The sequence below is a fragment of the Pieris napi genome, chromosome 7 (genome assembly GCF_905475465.1).
Source record: "Pieris napi chromosome 7, ilPieNapi1.2, whole genome shotgun sequence".
NCBI classification, from domain to species: Eukaryota; Metazoa; Arthropoda; class Insecta; order Lepidoptera; family Pieridae; genus Pieris; species Pieris napi.
The window spans coordinates 8,955,414-8,978,358 of record NC_062240.1 but is presented as its reverse complement, the minus strand read 5'-3'; the positions used below and the strand labels follow the sequence as shown (position 1 = coordinate 8,978,358).

The following is a 22,945-nucleotide window of genomic DNA, read 5'->3' as shown; positions in this document are numbered from 1 at the left end:
TTTGAATAGCATTTTATATACGTATTTAACAATAAAAATGTTCTGTGTGCAACACAGCCCAATCCTTAGTAAACAATATTCAGATAACTCTAATGTAACAACTATGTATTTGGACGTGTGTCTTAAAAAAATAATTAGTTACTTAGATGAGAACAGTTATGAAACCACTTTTTCAAATTGATGATATCAGAGACTTAACGCAAATTGATTCAAAATGATATTGGATTTTGACACCTTTTCGAAACACCCAACGCGCGTTCTAACTCTACCGTAATGAAAAATTCTTAGAAAATCGTTGAACTTAAACACTATTGAGATAGGGTTTCTGATGAATTTCGGTTTACTTTCAACACCGCGACTCTTTGTGGCTCTTTCGACACAATAGGGACAAAAGTTATTCAACGACAATGCGAGCACCAAATACCGATCGACCACCCCACCCTCCCGGGTAGGTGACTAACCATTGTTTACTTTAATACTCTTCTTTTATGTACATTATCGATGGTGACAATGCGATCGCTAAATTGAATTAGTGAAGTGGAAATTCACTATGTATATACTTAGACAGTATACAATGAAGTTGACGCAGTTAAAATGTTTATATTCTATGCTGTGTCTTAGTTTACATATATAAATAATTAGGGATATATTGCATTGAACTTACCTCTACAGAGGTTCTGGTTTCGATTCCCGGTTAAATAATATTTGTTTAGGGTTCGCGGGTCGACTTATTGGTCGATGCTTGTAATAGCAATTTCAAAGATAGAATTTGCGTAAATATATATAATATAGTATAGATTTTTAAAGCTGTTACTTTAACTAAATAGAGAAAATGAGAACACCATTTGTGTCAATTATTATTAACTTATAGCTTAAACCAACGTATTGAAAAAAGTATCATGTAATAAATATACTGAAGAATTAAAGACTTTTATATTATTCAGGTTAGTAATTTAAGCGTATAATACACACGTTTTAATTATTTTAATACGATACATCCATTATTGGTATACCAAACCGGCGGTGTGTGGCCTCTACAACGTAGCATGGCTACAAGCACACAAGGATAGATTAAGTCACTAAATCAAAAAAATATCAAATGCTATATCAATGTAACAATATTTCGTCGGTCGGTAACAGTATTCTCTGTGGAATGTTACAAAAAGCCTCAGCGTTTGTACAAAAGCTACGAAGAATGAATAGAATTGGGTGGAGGGAGGTACTATTCAATAGGAGGAAAGGGATGTGTTATGTAAGTATATTTAGCGCTTGCTAACAATGATTCATAAAATACTCGTACGTCTGTTGAAGATAAAGCAAGTGTATTCTTATTCATATATTTGAGCTCAGAAAACTTTTATTCATAGGAGTCGTAGCTCTTCGAAGAGAATAGAATTGGCTTTGTGTGTTTTGTATGGAGATCCAGGGCTTGGTAACAATTGATATTTGAACTTAGTTTATAATGTAACTTGTGAATATATATAAGAGACATAATAATAAATGGTATAGGGATAATAATAATGTAATAAATCTGCTTTCAAATAAAGAACATTCTGTAACAGATAATACAACTTTTTCTACAGCTGTGATACTTTTTGACATTCAACTTTTGTTTTCAGTCACCGTGACCACGCACGCTGTAAAGCACGCAAAACGTCGGTTAAATTTAAAATTATGTAAAATAATTGTACATTTATAATAATACATAACTTCAATCCGGTTAAAAAGTGTTTTCTTTAAAGAACATTCTACCAATTAAATTGTAATTATAAATATTCTAGTATTAGATTCATAAAACAATATTACATTGGAATATTAAAAACGAACTCACTGCAGTAAACATAGTAGAACATTATTACATTTTCAAATAAGCATGACTAATGAGTTCTTAACAAGTAAAGAGCAGGTTCTTTTAACAGTCCCTCCGACGTCTATACAAAAGTCGTATACGCGGTTTCACGAGCAACTTTAGTGTGACCCCCACAAAGCTGTGGAACGTCATTTAAATGCACACGTTTCATTGGCCATGAATGCTTCAGGGAAGTAGAAAAAGTACGGGCCAATTACGTCGCTTTTGTGACGACGCGACCTCTCGAAGACTGAGTAACTTTGGTCCCTGTGTTCAGTTTGATGATTACTCTCGGCTTATTCACGATTGAATCTAATTAGCTGTTGCTTATGTGATCCTATTGACAATATCACTGAATGTGTTGCATAATACAACTTATACAGAAAATAATATGTTACACGAATATAGCTGGATATTATAATTAAATTATTACATTTGTTAAATAATTATAAAAATGTAACTAAATATTGTAAACCTATTTTAAAAGTGTAAGTGTGCCCATTCTTCTCCACACTAAACTTCCTTTTGGAAGGGGCAACTAGAATCTTCTTTGTATTTTTTTTTGACGTTCAAAGGTGCCATTTTAGGTGGTCTAATTGAAATAAATGATTTGACTTTGACTATTACAGGTAGTCCGCTAATTGCTCTTTTAATATAATACTTCTTCACATCAAGCCCGGATTTGAGAATTACTTATGTTGCGCTACGATAAATTTGCCACTTAATCTATTATAATAAACTCCCAAGCGAAATTAGAGAATTATCATTAAAATAAATTCAAAGCCCTCGTTAAACGTAAATTAATCAATAAAGCTTTTTATAAATTTGACGAATACTTAAATGACCCTAATCCTTGGGATTGATTTGCTCCAGTTCAAACAATTTGTATGACTCAAAACTTAGCGATTAAAAAGAGTGGCGGAATGTTTCTTGTCAGTTCTTCTTGCCCGCTCTACGCCCTTGACTTGCGTTCTGGTAGTAAATGTAAATCTGCAATTTATTTAACCTTTTTTTGACGTTCATAAGTGTACTTGTTTACCTATATGAATAAAGATATTTTGTGTTTGAGTTTGATAAGGAATAACAAACAAATGAAAATGTGTGTTTAATTATAATTTGTACTCCTTGAAAAGGAAGTCGTGAAATATTTATACTGCTAAAAGTAACAAAATATTTCTCGAGATCTAGACGGTTTCTTTGGGTTCCTTGACTCGAATACTTGAGAATTAAATGAAGTAGTTAAAAATATTAAGCTCTCATCTAAAACTCAAGCATACCGATGCTTTGGCCAACCGAGCGAAAGCTTTGCGGTTACTTTTCCGTTCCTTGGCTATTTTCAATGGAAAATGCTATGAAAAGAAGTCTCCATTACAAGCAGATAAGACGACCATTAAATAAGAATATTTTCCAATAAGATACTTTGAAGTTACAATAGTTCTTTGAAATTTATTACATGAATCTACTTTGTGCTACAACTGATCTTATTACCAGACAGTATGCATACATAGTTATTAAATATGTATGTTTACAATAGAAGAAACGACGCAAGGACTATTTCATTTTGTAGTCGTTAAAAACCTTAAGTATGAAGTTTAATAGAAAAATTTAATTTTACTCATCTTATGCATTTCAGAACTTAAATAACAACTGTAACAACTTCTTAAGATAATATATACCTTTTGAATACCTCTACAATGTTCTGTCGAATTAACTGAGTTGTTTTAATATGCTGTTTATTATGGGAGCATAAGGTCAGGTAATTAGTTTTACCGGCCTTTTAGTCCAATTTCGGAGTGTGTGTAATCGTTAATATTAAGGAAAAAAATATGAACAATGAGTAATATGTATCGATAATTATAAAAGAGCTCTTATGATCAAGTGATCAAAATGCATTCGGCCATTCGTTAGCGAGCCGTCAATACGGTTCGGTCCACCCGCCATAAATTCAGTATTGAGCGGACACACAACAAAGCACGTTTTGTCTTGCAAATGAAAACGCGCACATTTCGCGGCATTGTGCGCGGCTGTTTCGGTGCCCGCCATTATTAACGGCGAACATGAAAGACAAAAGGTTCGTCTGCAGCACTGAGCCTGGCCTAGATAGCGGATTATTGTACTAACACAATAGAGGCGTTAATTCCCCGACTCTGCTATTATTTTGTTGTTTGTAACTTTATCGCATCAATCGATTTGATCGCGATCGGCTTTTGTTTCGCTACTGGCGCTATTCAGCGGACTGCACACTATTTGTTATTGTTTTTAATTATTTTTTCGCTATTCGAAATATGAAAACGCTATTTTTAACTGTATCAAAATTGAAATAAGATTGTACGTGAATAATCCATTGTTACTACTTGCTCTGACTCTACTCGTATTTTTATTAAACACAACTGTAAGAGCCAGCTTTTTTTGCACATACGTTTCTTTATGTTTCCGTACTTATGAACCTATGAAATAAATGTTCGTTCGTTTATAGATTAAGCATGGGTTACATCACAACAGTATTTAACCATGTTATAATTGATGATGGATGCCCGAAATACCGAATGTGAAGTAATAAAAGCCAAGTGGGCTTTAAAGATTTAACAAATTAAACCTAAGATAGGAATGAGCACCAATAAGAGTCTGTTCGTTTACATTTCCAAAGAGAACACACACGTCGCTGTTCAGAGGGGTACCTATTTATTGGTCAACCTAGGAACATTGAGCGCTAATTTAAGTACTTACCTAATACCTAGATTGTAGTCATAGTAACTCGATAATTGAAGATTATTCAATTACTGCAAATTTACTGTTGTATTTGTCCATAATTGGATTTTTATTCTACTCTTGATCTGCAATTTCGTTGGAGACAAATTCTTATTTCAGAACTAATAAATAGTTTTTAGTTCAGAGATACACGTGAAAACATTTATTCTCTGTACTTCTTGTAAAATAAAATACAATTTTTATTTTTATCTACGAAAAATGATTTTGAGATTTATTTAGTATATATGTTTAATACAACGCCTTACCCAAATGTTTTCAGGATTCCAATCCAATGATTTCCAATAACACCACTTTTTATCCACCAACAGCACAAAAATCACAATATAACACTATATCGTAATAAAAGACTTGGCGGGAACCGTATTGCACGAAAAAGTTCATCCGAGCTCGTTAGTTCATCGAATTGTGGCGCACGATAAACGCGAGCGTAGCTTGAGTACCGGCCGGCGAGTGACGTGCCGTAGCTCGTAACGTTCGGCGAAGAATCCTTGCGCAGAGTCGCGAGTGTCCGTAGCATTCGCAATAGTAAATTGGTCTATGAAACTATCACCAATGCATGACTATGCACTTGTTATAGTATTTCTTCTTGTATATGATAAAAAATATTTAAATGATCGCTGTTACTCAAGCTCCATGAGTTGTCCCGATCATCCTGGTACTAATCAGCAATTTTATATAATACTAGCTGACCCGGCAAAAACGTCGTTTTGCCATGTATATTTTTTCTGGGAAACATTTTTTTAGTTTAAAAAAAATAACTATCTACTTAAATAAAAAATAGGGGTTGATCGTAGAGGGGTGACAATTAAGGGTTGTATGTATTTTTGTATGCTGTATCATAAAAAAAATAAAACAAAAACTTTTGTCTAAAAAATAAAAATTTAGGGGTGTGACCGCCCTTAACATTTAGTAGGATGAAAAATAGATGTTGTCTGATTCTCAGACTTACTGAATATGCGTAAAAAATTTCATAAGAATCGGTCGAGCCGTTTCGGAGGAGTATGGGAAACGAACATTGTGACACGAGAATTTTATATATTAGATATAAGGACTTTTATTTATGCGAGAATCGTGTATTCTTTTACTAAATTATTTCAGTAAATAGTAGTCATGTAAAACATTTGCCTTATAAAACCTATTATTAAACGTTTTGTTATTTTTATTTGTCCTTGTAAATAATATTCAAAAAGGACTCAAGTTTTGATATAATGTAAAAATGTTAGGTAATAGCCAATGACAATAGCGCAAACGACACAAAGCCGCTCGGTATATTGTGTCAAGTCGCACAATGCCAGCACATACAAACACAACCAATTTACTTTACTGTTTAACAAAATTGACAAGCAATTAACTACCTTATTGTACTCCTATACATACGAAGAGTTATGACAAGTAATCCTAAATGTCCATAAAACGTGTTCAATAGGAGAACAATATTTCAACTCTACTTGAACATAGTAGTTCTGTAAAAGTAATGAAGCAATATTTTATAATTTTTGTATGTAAATAATTTATTTAAAATAAATCACTCACTATGAAATATAGAAAAATCAAAAGCTTATCAACTTATAAATTACCTCTAAGCATAAAAAAATCACGTGGGCTGCTTACGTGCTTCCTGCGTCTGTAACTGTCTCCAGCAATATAGCTCCAGCTCCCGCTCAGCAGTCCTCCTCCTTGTGTTAGCTTAACCCCTCCATATGTTAATAACAATAATAATTGATTTATGATTAATTTGAGTTGGTTATTTTTAATATTTAAACATTTACTAAAGCAACAAAAAATTGCTCTTCAATTATTAACAAAATTAAGAAAATACTTTGATTCTTAGTCTGAAAACAAAACAAAAATCCTTGTCGGTCTTGGCACATCCATATCAATCGTATTGCGCTAGAGCAAGCTTTAGAGCAAGATTTAGTCATACTATCTATTAAACGCGATTTGGAATTTGGATGACTGATCGACATTCTGTGATATTTTTGATGAGCACTTTTTTGTGGATACAGCAGTACGCTAAGAACTATCAATACAAACATTGACTAATTTAGCAAACTTAAAAAAATCAGAGCTTGACACACATGGCATTGGCGATGTTTTCCTTCGCCGATCGAGCAAATGCGCACATAGAAAGAAAGTCCATTCGTGCACAGCCGGCGTTCGATCCTACGACCTCAGGGATGAGAGTCGCACGCAAAAGCCAACACTGTTCACTCACTCACTCTTCTCTTCAAATCATCGAAGTAATTGCCACATAATGATTAATTTAAGCTAAAAAAAAAAAACTACGGCTGTAATACATTATACAGCGGCGTATTTGCTTTCGATTTTGTTGCATAACTTGCATGTTTGTTCCTAAAAATCTTACTGATTTTATAGCTACATTAATAAAAATACTGTGCCTACTACGCGCACTATACAGCCCCCTTTTTACGGGCTGTCGTCGTATTTGGCACTATAGGTCGGCAGATTAGGACGGGGTGCTGTCTTTTTTTGCATCCTACCCCTGATGCAAAAAAAGACAGCATGGAAAAGTATATAGACCAAGGGGGGACCAACTTTTCGTCGACTGCTCCAGATTTTGTTGCTGAATCTGTCACCGAAGCTCCTGCTGCTGAGTTGGCTCCGGTAACGCGCCTATTCAGGTATATTGGGTTTGTTCTAACTTTCTAAAATTATTTTATTGCTCCTAAAACACAATAAATTGACATCAAACATAAAATATATGTAAGAATATAAACTTACCGATACCGATTTTATGTCACTAGCAGTCGCGCGATGCGCTGGGAGACGGAGGTGTAGGTTTAGGGGCCATCATGGTAAAAAGGTGATCTTCTCTAAAGGAAGAAAATAATAAATCAACGGAAATACCTGTTAGTTATTGTAATGAGCACTTAATCAAACGATTTTTCCTAACTTATAACATATGTTGTGAAGGGTTTGAACACATACACTATGAAGTAAGGAAATAGATTGTATCTCCAAGAAGGGGGAGCAATGGCAATACCTGTAAAATGTTATAAGCCTTCAAATACTTGTCCAAGACTTTCTGCTTTCAGCTAAATCCTTATGTCGTGTCGGTTGCGCAATTCGCTGGGCTGATGACTAGTAAAAACGCCTCAAGTTTCTGATAAATTTCCACCTCCAGATTACTATTCCTCCTATAACCGTTTCCGCTGGTCGTTGAAGAGTAACAGTTTAAAATGTCATCCCACGATGATGACAATTTGATGATACTAACTATGCAGGAGTCTCGGGAGACCTTCATTGGAACACCTACAAGTAATTTTTGCTGCCGGAAAAGCGTCTAAGTATTTTTTTTTTTTAATTTAAAGTTCACAAAAAATCAATAAATCACGATAAATCTGAAAATGAGAAATCAGTGTCTAGTATGTATGTAAAACCATGTTTCAAAAAAATGCAAATAAAATAATGGACTTTACCGTGAAAATAAAAAAACGAAAAAAGTAACGTAAAAAAATTTTGCACTGTAAGACTGTTCACACACTTTTCTAGCAAAATCCACATTCGAAATGGCCGTTTGCGTTTATAAAATTAATAGGGATGTGAAAAATAATCGATTTCTTTAAAAGTGAAAATCGATTTTTGTATGCATAATAAGTATCATCAAATTCGTGCGACGACATTTAAAACCCTACCCAAATTAATTTTTATAGTGCGTTTCAAGAGATAGTTTTTTTTTAATGGCTCTGGCACGATTTGTGCATTAGCCATCGTCAAGTATAGGATTTTTTATAATTCGTGCTTGTCTTTAAAAATTCGACCGTTTCCTCCATGTACGGTTTAGGCACTCGCCCGGTACCGCACAACCCTCCCAAAGGCCGAGAATAAATTTAAATTAAATTAAAACATGCCCTCGAACCGGAAATCGAACCCGGTACCCCTCACCTAGCTCACGAGATAGTTCCCTTCGTCGTTACTCGTTAAGTTGGCCCCACTGTTTGTCAAAACACCAAACAGTAAACACGGTTTGTCGAGTTCCATATTTTATTCCAAATTTTTAAAAGTTTTGTGCCTTTAATCATGCCAAAAACACTAAAAAGTGGTGAAAGGGAAATAATTCCATATGAATTAGTTCGTCTTCGGGTTGCCGCCATGACAGGTAAGCAAAATAGGATTGCCAGCCTCGAATAAAAAACTCATAAATTCCCGACAATATCATACTACCTAAATTCACAAGAATCAAAAATTTAAAGTTTTGTTTTTCACATTGCATTCTCACTGGTTTTGTACTTATTATTTTTGTATTTTTGAAGTTATACTTCTTTAGGCGCGTTATGAAAAATAGATGAGAGTGAAATTTTACGATGCGCGCGCACCGTTACACAAAATTATCAGTATGAAGTTAGTGGCGCATTTTGGCACGGACACTGAATTATAATCAGAAGTGATTTAAATTGAATATTTAAATCAATACTAATTAATATTTATTTATTTATTTATTTTTAATTATTTTAATTATTACTTTATAGGTTAAGAAAATTGGTGGAGTTGAGTTGTTTATGTATCCATTATAAGTTGTAAAGAGAAAAAAAAAATTTTTTACATCATTATTTATAACCCTTTAATAAGAATAAACAAATTAATATTAGAAAATAATAATAAATATCATATTAATAAATATTTATTTATTTAATTTTTCAAATGTAAACTGAACTTTATTGACTATAATGACTCCTTTTCCAATCTTTAATTATTTATTTGCATGCAATCAAAAACTATTTTTAATTAAGCCAAAGAAGCATAACTTCTTACGCGCGTACATAAGTACACGCACCCTTTTTTTTTGTCTTTAGGTATATCCGAAAAAACTGTAACCAAAATTTCCAAAGAAGGAGAAGTGGCAGCTAGTACGTCAACCAAAATTTCAACGCCTGGCTACAGTCGACGCCGGGAAAGCAAGGTTCAGTTTGACGATTTTGAAATGTGTGCGCTCCGGCATAATATTCACGAATTTTATGTGGTTAAAAAGGAGTTGCCTACTGTATCTAAAATATTGCTTGAGTTACGAAATGACATTGATTGAATTGAATTGAAGAAAATGGGTTTTTTGTTCAAAAAATGTCAATCCAAAAGGAAAGTATTAATGGAAAGACATGACATTGTAGCATAGCGATTTCGATATTTAAATGAATTACGAGACAATCGAAATGGGGAACAGTGCCCAGTTACTTATTTGGACGAGACATATATTCATTCTACATATTGCGCCGGGAAATGTTGGCAAAGCGAAAACGAAGAAGGTGTTCTATCATCTGACTCAAAGGGGCCACGATGGATAATAGTACATGCTGGTGGAGAGATGGGCTTTATACCCAATGCTCAATTAATTTTTATATCCCAGTCTAAATCGGGAGACTATCACAACGACATGAACATGAATAATTTCAACAAGTGGCTTGAGAAAAGTTGTTGCCAAATCTTCTTCCTCGGTCTTTAATTGTAATGGACAACCACATCCTATCACACGATAGGTGTCAACAAAGCACCAACTATGTCTAGTACGAAATATCAAATGCAGAAATGGATAAAAAGTAAAGGTCTTACTGTTTTGCCGACAATGGTAAAAGCTCAATTATATGAGATTGTGAATGAGCACAAGGAACCACTTAAATATGAAGCTGACTTGATGCTTGAAAAACATGGTCATAAATTAGTAACGCTTCCACCTTATCATTGCGACCTTAATCCTATCGAATTAATATGGAGTGTACTAAAACGAACGTGTTGCTGAAAAAAATGAAGGACAAGAAGTAAAAAACATCGTTAAAATTACTGAAGAAGCATATACAAGTATAACTGCTGAAGAGTGGAAAAAGGAATGACCGACGACCACGTGAAAAAAATAGAAGATTAATATCACCATGATGGCATATCTGTAGACAGTGAAATTGATAATTTTATAATTGAATTAGGAGATGATGATGATAGCGACACATCTGATGATACGGATGAAAGCCATGATTCAGATGTATGTCCTTTAGATCACACGTATAGTAAAAGAATACATTTTTGACGAAATAAATTTGCATTTTTATTTCACGAATTTCATGATTTATGTTTTATCCAGCTTCCCATCCCACGGAGTGCAAATAAATATGTATCTTTAAACCAAATGTCTGCCTGATAATAAAGATAATTTATGGTTCTCCACCATGCTGGTTCTCTTTCGGAACAAACTTATAATAGTCACACTTTAGCTTTCTCTGTAGTCTGTGCGTACTGTAGTAATTCTATGGTAATAACAAGTTTTCGCTGTTCTGTGGGTAGGCGGTCCGTGTGGTGATTGGTCAGGTGAACCCTGACGAGACTTGCCGGCTGCGGCAGCGTTGCCAACTCTACGTCTTTTTACGTAGATCTACGTATTTTAGGCCTTTTCTGAAAACCTACGAACTTCAGTCACAGAATCTACGTATTTTTAATCAAATTGAAAATTTTGCACAATATCCAAATTCATTAGGCTGAATAGGCATAATATCTATTACTTTCGAAAAAAAAAAGTTAAAAACAATCAGACCGGGAATGGAGAACTTTAAGAAACACAAATCTACCATTTCAAGAGGATCAGATATTCAAAGCAGATGACTTTTGGCGTCATATTGCCAAAATAAAAAAAATGAGATGCAACTCAGCAGTTTCCCCTCCTAGCCCAATTTACACAAAAGTTATTAACATTACCTCATAGTAGCGCAAATGTTGAACGACGTTTTTCTTTAATAAACTTGATGAAAACTAACATCAGAAACGGACCTCAGTCTACTGAAACCCTCACAGGGTTACATTTTACAAAAAGTGATCTGAAAAGTAATCCTGGGCCAACGCAAGATCATATTAAACTTTTTAATAAAAACATGTACAAATTTAATTTACCAGAAAATAATAATGAATATATTTTTTTTTATTTCCATTTCAAAAAAATAACACTCTTTTTATTCAGTTTTACCAACCCTACCCTCTTCATTTCACTCATAAAAAAAAGTACGTAGATCTACGAACTTTTCCTATACAATTTTTGCTAAATCTACGTAATTGTTTAATCTGACCTACGTAATTTTCAAAATCCGAGTTGGCAACACTGGGCTGCGGGCTGAGGCGTTTACTCATTACTGCGCCATTTTGTTTGTTGCAGCCAACTGTGGTGCTAAAGAAATAACTGATTGGGCATCGATTAGTAATTTGATTGAGAATTAGAGTTGTGTGCACTTGGTGTCATGTTAGTGGACTAATAATTATTGTGTAAACATTTAATTGTCTTTTTGACCAACGCGAGGTAAGTTTTCATCTCTGTCTCAGCACTTCACTTCACTTCACTTTTCATCAAAGATGGCGGAATAAAGATTATAATACTCTAACCTTACATCAACATTATTCGCCATTTTATCTTCTAGGCTCGACAATGGAGCCCTCGTTGGTTGCGTCATTAGTGGCGCAATCGATTAATTATCATGGCCAGCAATTACAAAAGTCGTGGGAAAATGAAAGAGGAGAAGATGATCTTACCAAGGTCGGTGTTGGAGCTCTGGACTTTGCTGTCTACCAGTCCCGGCACAAGCACCTTACTTTTCAAGATAGGGCCAAAAGGTTGAAGCTCCATCAATTCATTGCCAAAGAAGCAAATTCGTTGTTCGACTCATCTTTGCTAGACGAAAGTCCGTCATCATCGAGTTTAGTAGGAGTAGAGGCTACCGCACCTGAAGACAGTGAGTTAACATTAGTTATGAAAATAATGAAGTTCCTACCTTATTGTAACTGATTACAACAACTGTTAGACACCACCCACATTTTTTTGATATTGTACCTTTATTACCAAATGCAATTGACTTCAACTACAAAAAATAATAAGATTAACAATATAAAGTAATATTAATAATATTTAAAAGGCCACATAAAGTGTACTGTGTTCAGTCCAGATTTCTTTTTTTAGTAAGCTCTGTAGTTAAATCCAAGTCCTTCAAATTTTTATAACATGACAATTTTGCTTATACCTTTTTATAACCTGTTATATTGTTTCAGACCTTTACGCTTTGATGCCTCCATTTGAAACCTTCCTTAATGTTGATAAGTCTGCAAGGCTGCGTCATTTTTTTGATGTGAGTATGGTTGTTATTGTATCCTTAATTTAACAATATCCATAGTTTCTATATACACTGGAAGTACTTATATTATCCAATACTACCATATTATTACTTTGCTCACTCTTTACACTTTTAATAAACCAAAACGAAGAATTAATTTTTTTATATTAAGTTGTTATTAACAAATAAACAGTTATGATTTTGCATTTATAATATACAAAATCAGAAATTACTGATGAAACCTTTGGTTAATAGAATGTGAAAACTGGAGAGTTGATTATTGGAGCTGTCATCAACAGAACAGCATCTGGGATGATGTTGAAAGTCCTTTGTACTGCAGGGCCTACCTCAAGATATGTTGCTGATATTAATGTAAAGGTAACTAAAAATAGATTCCTTATTATATTATTATTTTCTTTATATCATGTATATTTATGTGGTGTGAATTTAAATGTGTGGTATGAATTAAATGATTTTAATATCCATTATAACTATAGTTTTAAAAAAAATTTATAACATTCTGAAATCAAATTCAAATATTAAATCAGCAGCAACTAATTCAATAAATTATTTTAACAGGCATTTCTACCAGTGTCCAATATCATACCGGCTGTCGACAAGAAAAATGTCTCAAGAAATTACTTAATGAATGACACAGTTTGCTGTGAAGTGATTGAAGTGATCCCAGACACGGACAAAATGGTGTGCGGCATGAAGGGAGTCACTAGAGGCCCTGATGATCCACCGCCTAAGCCCCCTTTAGGCCTCCTGAGCACGGATGACTTCCCTCTAATTTACAAGTATGTATTAGTTATTATGCAGTTGCTAACTGTCAGATTCACACTTGCAGGTTTATGGATCACAGCTTTCTATGTATTACTTCTTAAATATGAAGACAATGAAAACAAATATAGAATGTGAATGTATAACCATAAATATATCTAGCATATACCAGAAGGATCAGCAGATTTGATTGACGAAGTTAGATGTGATGTAAACACCAGTGATTTTATTTTCTGAAGTTGATACATTTAAGAAACGGTTGCTTACAAGTTGTGTGTGATATGTATGTCACGAATTTAAACACTTTTCAGTTTTAAAACACTTTACACCAATAATGAAATTGCACCTGTATGTAAAAGTTAAATAATTAAAGGATCACTTGACACTCCATGAAGTCTTTTCAAGTTATTTTAGTTGAGGATTATTTTTTAATTTAAAAGTAAAAATAACACAGTATCAAGGTTAGTACAAAAGTGTAGGGTTATCTGTTCTCTAAGAAAGGAGACCATTTCATTCTGTATTAAAGTTAATGTTTAACATTCCAGCATTATATCAAACAATTGATTGGACTTTATTGTAATCAGCATTTTTTGGATGTTGGCGTTATTTAATTATTATCCAGTAAGGAATAACCGAGCATACAGTTTTAGCCAGAGCAGGATTTTTGGATATGGATAAAAATTTGTCAGCAGTCATCGTCTACAATATGCTGTACCAGGAATTGCAAATACCCTTGTCAAAAGATTCTATTATTTTAGGATGTTTTTTTCTAGGTTTACGAGTTCCAAATATCTAAATCTCCATTGTACTGTGACTAGCTGATAATCTGGTAATATTAATGTCACATAGTTGAGGCAGCATCACATATCCTATGATGTTTATTTATGTGTGAAAGCAATAAATACAAGTTAAATAACATTTTTTGAACAGCTTCATGGAACAGGTGAGGATAAGTATGTGAGACATGGCAGTTAGGTTACTGTTGAGATTACATTATGATTAAATTGAACCAATGCTACAGTCAATATAATGGCACTGTCAAATACAAAAAATGGCATTTGTTTTGGGTTGGCTCTTTGCTAACACTGAGTTGTCTTTGTGCAGGAAAACCATGGAAATGAAGGGAGAAAGCTATGAAGCCATTTTAGAGAAGAGTCCGGGCTTCAATAACCCAAACTGCGTACAATATCTGTCAGATCTTCTGGGACTGTCAAATATGCACTGCACCAACTTCATGGCTTTAAGGTATTTTTTTATATTCGTTGTTAGATAAGTTAAACTAAAGACAATACTTGAATCATTTAAAATTGGTTGATTGTTGTTCTAAAGATCATACAAACAACATACTATAAATAATTATATCAAATTTAGAAACAATTTGTACTATTTTGTAATTAATAAAAATATTCTTCCTACAGAGGGGGATTCTCTACAACAGAATACGCAGATGAATTACGACAGGCACAAGCGAGCAAATGGGCTTTCCGGTCAGTGGCTGAAGGAATAGAACATTTCAAGGCTGGCAGGCATTCAGAAGCTTTCCAATGCCTTAACAAAGCCCTGAGCATTGACCCTAGGAATGTTGAAGGATTAGTTGCACGTGGAGCCCTGTATGCCAATAGTGGAACATTCAAAAAAGCTATAGAGGACTTTGAAACATCATTGAAGCTGAATCCAAACCATGCCAATGCACGAAAATATTTAGGGGAAACTTTAGTGGCATTAGGGAGAAGTTACGAAGATGAAAATAAAATTGCAGAAGCCCAGAAGGCCTACGAGGACTGTTTGGCGATCATTCCCTTTCATGAGGAGGCCCAGAATTCCCTTGACTTCTTGAAGAGTAAGACATCGTCAGCCAAACCACTGATAGAGCCTACAGAATTGCTTCTCCCTGGATTGACTGGTGCTAAGTCATTTGAAATGAAGGAGACGTTGAAGCAGTTGTTGAATCTAACGGAGAAGAAAGATAAGAAAAAGAAGAAGAAACGTGGGAAGGGTAAGAAGAAACGATCGAGCAGTTCGTCGTCATCATCGAGTGACTCCAGCAGCTCGAGTGATTCCTCTGAATCGTCATCATCGTCGTCTGACTCTAGTGGTATTATGAAATTCATTATTATAGAGAAATCTATAAAATTTATGTGACTTAAAAATTAGTAACAATTAACAATATAAATGTTACTCTTAAAGATTTAACTTTTATCTCATCAAATTTTAATCAAATGCTGATAAATGCTTATTAAAAATGTAAATTAACGAGTTATTCTATTTCTAACAAAGATTCAGAAGGGCCAAAGAAGAAAAAGCGTCGTTCCCAATCCAACAACAAGCGGCAGAGGTCTCTATCTCCTCTCAGCAAGAGAATGGCGATGTTGGGAGATGGAGACACAGCAAGAACCCACAACTCTCAGTTCAACCATCCCTACGGGTACCAGCCCCCGCCGCCACCCGCTGAAGAACACCCCCAGATGAGGTCGCAGGCCGATATCGACTATGAGCTTAAGGTACACTCAATTTAGACTAAAATTTATCAGTATTAATTTATGTATTAAATCTGGCAAATAATCCATTTTACTGAAACTCAACAAGTATAAGTATACCAAAAAAAAAGAACAGCCTTAAAAATTTGTTTGCTTTATTTCTTATCAAATTCATATAAAAATATTCCTCAACTGTTTTTATAAACATCTTATTTTAGCCAGTATTTCAATAGTAATTAATTCAAATCTTTGAAAATAGGTTCGCAAGTTCCTTGAAATGACCAAAGAAGACTCGGACTATGAAGACAAAGTACGCAACTTTTTGGAAGAGACTGCTCAATACAAACGGAATCGTAAAATGCAAGAGCTTGGACAACAGCCGCAGCCCACGGCTGACCATGACAAGAAGAAGAAGAAAAAGAAAGACAAGTACGTAATTCTAGTGTAATACATATTATTAAATATTATCCATGATTGACTAACTTCTTGATTAAAAAAAACAAACACTTTACTAGTAAACTATATTTTACCATTTAATATGCTTAATGCTTCGGTCCTTGGTTCGATCATTGATAAAAATATAATTGTTTTGGGTTGGATTGCACACTGTTTTTTTAAAATTATTATATAATAATCTACAAAAATATGTCTTATAAGCGATTAAGAGACTTCAACCACAATATCTGCGTATCACACCTAATAAATAATACAATAACCAAAAAATAATCTTTGCATCCTACTCATATTTTTATAGAAAGAAGAAGAAAGAGTCGAAGCGCAAACGTAAAGAACAAGAAAGAGAGGAGAAGAGAAAGTCCAAGTTGTCGCGTACAGCGAGTTCGGATTACAATATGCGGGAATTGGAGAATATTGGTGATAAGAAACTTAGGGATGCTATCAGGTTTGTTTAAATACATACATATATTTATACACTGCTGTATTATTTTACGGAAACAAATTAAACACAGTAATAATAATCGTTTATATGGCGGTTACAATTATTCTAAACTTGTTGTAAGAATGTTCCTTGTAATTTGAATATTTCAATGTTAATGTGTATTTTTTTTTTCAGGAAAGAACTAAAAGGCAAATCTAAACGAGATTTGAGCTCGGAGGGCGAATTTGATAGAAAACATGAGAAGAAGTAAGTCGTTGTGTAGTTGTATGTGTGACTATGTTATGTTAAAAAGATGTACATTTTGAGTCAGAAACACTTCTTACGGTGTGCAACTCAACAAAAAAAGTTTTTTTAAATAATAATTTGCTTCATGGTTAATAAAAACATCAAAGGGTAATTTGCTTCAACAATGCTTAAACAATTCTGTCTTGTTTACACAACATGTTGTATTTTAGACCGATGTTTGTTTTTGAAAATTACGGTTATTGTCTGTCTTTCCAGGTCCTAAAATGATATATTTTCGTACTTTTAAATTGACCATTTAGCAATGATGATTTTTAGCCGAATGCTAGACGACATGCATGGCCTGGAGGAACTGGAGTCCAAGTTGAATGCTTACCACTCCATGGTGGAGAAGGAAGTCCTTGGGAAACGGGACCGTTCCTCTCTTAGTCCCATTGACCAGGCCCCACTACCACCGCTGGAGAAGCCAAAGTGGAAGATGACTATGGGTGCTGTGAAGGAGCCGTGAGTTTTTATTCATAAAAAAAAAAATCATTTAGGACAATTTGAATTTTATCAATGTTAATATGTGTAGGTCAAATTTTTCGTATAAAATGTTGGCGTATGTACTAAATGTTTATCAATAATTATTAAAATATGAAAAAGTATTCATAACACTTGTGTTGGCCTTTCTTATATCTCTGAAATTGCAGTTTTCTCATAAAACATTTAGTTAAAATTATTATATTTTATTATTTTATCAAGGTGCATATTTGATATATTCATTATGTTTTATTGTTAAATAACATGGCGGTGAAAAATAATCATCATGTAAAAACATTACAATGATGCAAACAAAGTTCTTAACATTGAAGTAGTAATACATTTCAAGATTTTGTATCACCAAGATTATGAAACAGCAAAAACTATTCCTTGAAGCCTAGGTTACCTAGAGGTTCTAAGTTCGAATGCTCACTGATCAAGGCCTTAAAAAAATTGTTATAAAGATATTTATTTCTGCTCCATAAATTACAAGGTTTTTAAAAATATTTTCCCAGAACTAAAAAGAAGGAAACACCGACACAAAAGGGCTACAAAGAGCGCTACGCATTTGAAGATAGCTCGGATGAGTCACAAGATCATAGGGTGAGTTAAGCATTACACATATGTGGAATTTGTATATGAAATCTTTGACAGACTATGTATTACCATGGTTTTGCATTATGGTCATTAATTCCATATGAATAAAAGCATTGAGCATAGTAGTACTAACTTTATTGTATATTGAAGGAATGTAAAAATTTAGAATTGACAGTAAATGTAAATTAAAAATTATTAATTTGCTTGAATTGAAATGGTAATTGGTTTAAACAATGCAGGGCTCCCCCAACGACAAGAACTTGTCAGTTCGGCGTGCGATGGCCATGAAGGAGCCTCCGCCTTTGCCCACTGCACCTCCGCCGAAGAGCCGAGAGCCTGACCCGCCAGGCGTCGACCTTCCGCACTCTCATCACTCGCATCATCAACATCACGTGCCGGTAATTATTTATACATTTCTCGCCTTATGCCTTTTATTTAATAGATAAATCGATGTCGCTGTGTCTTTCGTTGAACAATCACTGAAAAACTTTCGAAACTTTTAAATTAGCGGGCGCTGAATGAAGCCAATCCGTTGGCTCATATAATCTTTATATATATAATTCTTCTGTGAGTGTGTATGTCACTGAACTTCTCTCAACTGGACTGATTTTGATGAAATTTTTTGTGTGTGTTCAAGGAGATTTGGGAATGGTTTAGATTCACAAATCAGCCCGCCAGATGGCGCTGCAGTCGGTACTTTCATACTTTGCTTTACTAATTGCTTGAAATATCATGCAGGACAACGTCTGTCGGGTCCACTAGTCTATGTATATTTGGTTGAAGCTACAAAATCATTGAACTTTATTTGAGTTTAAGAAATGATTTGTTTCTTAAATTCTTTTCAAATGTGTGTTCAATTCTCAGTCAATTGAAAGGGCAAAAATTGGTATTATAACGGCTGTTAAAGCTTAAATATTTTAATGTAATGTTGTCGATAAAGATTAACATGAGAACATTATAATACAAATAATATATTATTTTTCGTTTATTTTCAATAACATTCAGCTAACAGTCAAGTGCCATTAAATTGGGTCAATTATGTAATAATTTATAATCCAACAAAAACATTTCAGCCGGTGCGCAAAGGAAACATAGTACTCGACAAGTTCGGGTCATTCCGTTTGGCTCAAGAGGGTGAAACGCCGGTGTCAGTCGGGGAGCAGCGACCCGAACAATTCGTGACTCGGATCAAACCACCATCGCCCACATCTAGGCGCCCTAGATCTCCGCCATCGCCTAGGCGCCGAAGTGGTTCCAACTCCTCTGATGACAGGCACTCGAAGAGATCTCGAAGCAGGTTTGTTATCTACTTAATTAACACAGGCTGGTCTTGTGATAGTTTTCATTTAGAGGAATCAATGGTTAATTGATGTATTATGTTGCGATTACACGCCTAAATCATTAATCAATTTAAGACAGTTATAATGTCTGCTAATTATTTTAACACGTAAGAAAATAAATATATATTAAAATTTATTTGTTATAAATTTGCAATTTTTTTTATTCGTGTTAAATTATTTTTTAATGTGTGATACTAGTTTAAATAAATGAATATAAAGTTTAAATATAGCAAAAAAAATTACAATAGTTGTAAATAGATGTTTCAATCGTCTTTAACATGCATTTCTATAGACAAAGGCTATTTATTCCATATCAATGTGTGATATATGCGTAACAACGACAAGTTAAAACCTTTAAATTTCATATAATGTAGAATACAAAATATTTTAGCTAATAATAGTGACAATGCAGAGTCCTTATCTAAAAAATTATGAATAAGTATTATATAGAAATGTTTGAGAAGGAAACTAATTTTGGCTCTCCCTGGGTCTCTCTCTGGCTCTTTAAGTTTTTATTTTTCATAATAATGTATCATTTACATAAAAAATCTTCTAATTTGTATATAAGTTTTACGCAATTCGAAGTCCCCTGTTTCCTAAAATGTGTCATCCACAGATCCCGACCACGCAAGTACAGATCAAGATCCGGTTCTCGCTCCAGGTCTGGATCCAGCCAGAGTGGGTCCATGGCGTCCCGTCGCCGCCGTTCGGGCTCTCCGCGATCCCGCTCCCGTTCTGATGCCAGCCGCAGTTATTACTCGCGAAGTCGGTCTCGCTCGCGCTCTGCTTCTAGAGACAGGTACAGCTATATTCATATATGCTAAAAATCTTCTTTTTTTAAAACCTAAGATTCTGCTATGACCATCCAAGTCTCTGATCTTCATATTCCATTTTGTATGCGTTTTACATATATTTTTAAAATAAACTTATTCCGTAAAATTTTCTTAAGAGACTTTATGGTGTCTTAAAATCTATACTCATACGAACTCGATAAATTTTCGCCAAGTATTGAAAAAAAAGGAAGCTTTCATTTTTTCTTACGCAAATGTCCTCCAATAGTTTTTCCCAAACCGAAAATGTAAAGGCATAAATCCAGTATCACCAATAATTATTATATGAAACAGATTCCCTCGCCGATTTAACCGTCGCGGCAATTGGCGTGGCCGTGGTGGCTACGAGCGTGGGACTTACTATCGCCCTCGTTTCAATGCGTACAATGGCGGTGGAAGGGGCAGAGGCCGAGGAGACTTCAGGAGAGATGATGGACGCCGGTTCAACCCCGAATGGAGAGATAACCGCTCGAGGGGTGGAAGGCCTTTTAGACCCAGGAGAGGGGGAGGCGGACGTGGCCGACCTTTCAGGTATGTTCACTAACTGGCAACATTTGCTAATTATAAAAACCTTGACTAATTAATGTTTTATATACATTTAGTATAAAAATATTCTTATACATTTGTAAAGTTAAACAAGAATTTCTTTAGTAATCAGTTTCTAATATATCCTACTTCTAAAGAAAACATACATTTCAACAAGTATATTATATTAACATTCAGTTGTGTTATTTTGTATATAATTAGTGTAATATGTATATAAATTTATGTGGATAGTAATAATAGTTTTAATTTCAGGGGCGGATTCCGTGATTTCCGCGATAATAGACGCGGCGGTGGACGTTACTCGCGTTCTCGCAGCCCTGATCGTACTCGTCGTTCTCGCTCTTACAGTCCTGAAAGGAGGGACAAGGACAGAGATAGGTTAGTATAATCATAATTTTGTTTGAAAAATTGACAGTATTTGATTAGCCTATAAAACCATGTTTTTAAAATCATAACCTCATCAAGTACCAAAACTTTCCAGTATATGGAGGTCGTCAAACCAAATGATTGGAGGAATTTTTTATTATTATTAATTAAATATATAATTAGGTCAATTTCTCAATACCAAATAGGTGCAATAAAAGTATTTTATTAAATAATTTTTAAAGCTACTCTCGTTATTCGGAACGCGGCAGTCACCGTAGTGAAGGTGAATACGAAGAAGAGAGATACGTCGATAGGAAGGAGTATGACGGCAAGTGGGCAGATGGTAATGAACCTGACAGGAACCACACTGAGGAACAACCAGAACCACCCCCGCCAAAGGAAGATATCTAGACGACGGAGTTATATATAACCGTAGATTTGTCATTATATACCACCAATCAGAATGTGTTATGCACTTAGATATCTGTATTCTTATAATATGATTGCGTTTATTTCATCAAATTAGTACATTAGTAAAAATCTTATTTCATACTTATTAAATAAGTAATGTAAATGTAAGCCCTAAACTACCAAAATTGTTAATGAATTAAGGTATACCCTAATGACTAATACATATATGGAGAACATTATATAACTGATACAATGAAAATATATACAATTGATTTACCTTCAAAGACAAAAATATGAAAGCTTGAGTTCTCATTGTTTAATATACATTTTCTACATAAATCAATAATAATAAGGGCTTGAAATGACATGGAAATTAATTTTAAGTTAAGAATAGAAAATGCACATCATATTTGTATAAATATAACAAATGCTAATTAATTTGTCTTGGTTTCCATTATCTCCATCTCGTAAGTAATTTTAATTGTTCATTCCAAGAAATTTTGGTATGTAGTCAACACATTGTGATTTCAAAATAAAAATAATAAAATACTATTCACATCTTTTATTTTGTAAAATAGCTGTTTTTGATTATTCCTAAAAATAAGAAAAAGATTATTTTTTTAAATTCTATGTATCTTATTAGTGTAGGCAACTTAGTCATTCCCTCAGCTTTGTCGTAATTTTGGTGTTCATACATGATTTTTTTTTGCAAATCATGTTCAGGGTAAGTTAAATAAACTTGCACAAAACAGAAATGAAATTTGACAAATAAGCTATCCTTTGGTTTGGAGAGGACACAGATTTTGAAAGAAACCACTTCACATTACACAAATACTTCAGTAATGTTTTGTATTATTCTTTCTACATTATCTTTATTTACCTTTTAAATTGATAAACATTAAGATTTCTCTAATTTATATTTATGTATAATTTAAAAAATTTAAGAAAAAAAAAATACATTGAGTAGGTAGCAAAGCCCAAGGGTGAGGGCACTGTTACTGACTATCCCAAACCCCGGCACAAAATTCAGATGACCCGTAATGTACATATGACTGACAAATTTCTGTGGCTATTCATAACTAGCTCGAAGGAACTCGAACCTTAAAAAATTATATTGATAAGGTATCAATCATTCTAGATATTTACAATAATATATTAATTAATAGAAACGTCGGTATGACACACAAAAACATAGTGATCTATGGTAAAAGAATTTTCAGT

The 22,945-nt window shown here is 34.0% G+C and overlaps 1 protein-coding gene across 2 annotated transcripts; it reads left to right on the top strand.

Moving 5' to 3' along the window:
* Positions 1 to 11,718: 11,718 nt before the first annotated feature.
* LOC125051381 (tetratricopeptide repeat protein 14 homolog) lies at positions 11,719 to 22,276 on the top strand. 2 transcript variants are annotated; one of them, XM_047651648.1, is made up of 19 exons: positions 11,719 to 11,906; positions 12,025 to 12,336; positions 12,650 to 12,726; positions 12,967 to 13,089; positions 13,291 to 13,511; positions 14,599 to 14,739; positions 14,913 to 15,589; positions 15,772 to 15,995; positions 16,231 to 16,400; positions 16,726 to 16,872; positions 17,044 to 17,115; positions 17,431 to 17,616; positions 18,150 to 18,237; positions 18,471 to 18,629; positions 19,305 to 19,528; positions 20,188 to 20,370; positions 20,696 to 20,932; positions 21,200 to 21,325; positions 21,583 to 22,276. In XM_047651648.1, exons 2-19 carry the CDS (start codon positions 12,033 to 12,035, stop codon positions 21,722 to 21,724), a joined length of 3,501 nt encoding a protein of 1,166 aa, XP_047507604.1. In that variant the 5' UTR covers positions 11,719 to 11,906; positions 12,025 to 12,032; the 3' UTR covers positions 21,725 to 22,276. The 2 variants fall into 2 exon arrangements, with proteins under 2 accessions (XP_047507604.1, XP_047507603.1); XM_047651647.1 differs by having other exon boundaries at positions 21,556 to 22,276.
* Positions 22,277 to 22,945: the final 669 nt, after the last annotated feature.

Coding starts and splice junctions, on each gene's coding strand:
- LOC125051381 (XM_047651647.1), top strand. CDS start 12,033: ATGGAGCCCTCGTTGGTTGCGTCATTAGTGGCGCAATCGATTAATTAT. Junction 13,512..14,598: donor GACTTCCCTCTAATTTACAA/GTATGTATTAGT, acceptor GTCTTTGTGCAG/GAAAACCATGGAAATGAAGG. Junction 17,617..18,149: donor ATGGGTGCTGTGAAGGAGCC/GTGAGTTTTTAT, acceptor ATATTTTCCCAG/AACTAAAAAGAAGGAAACAC.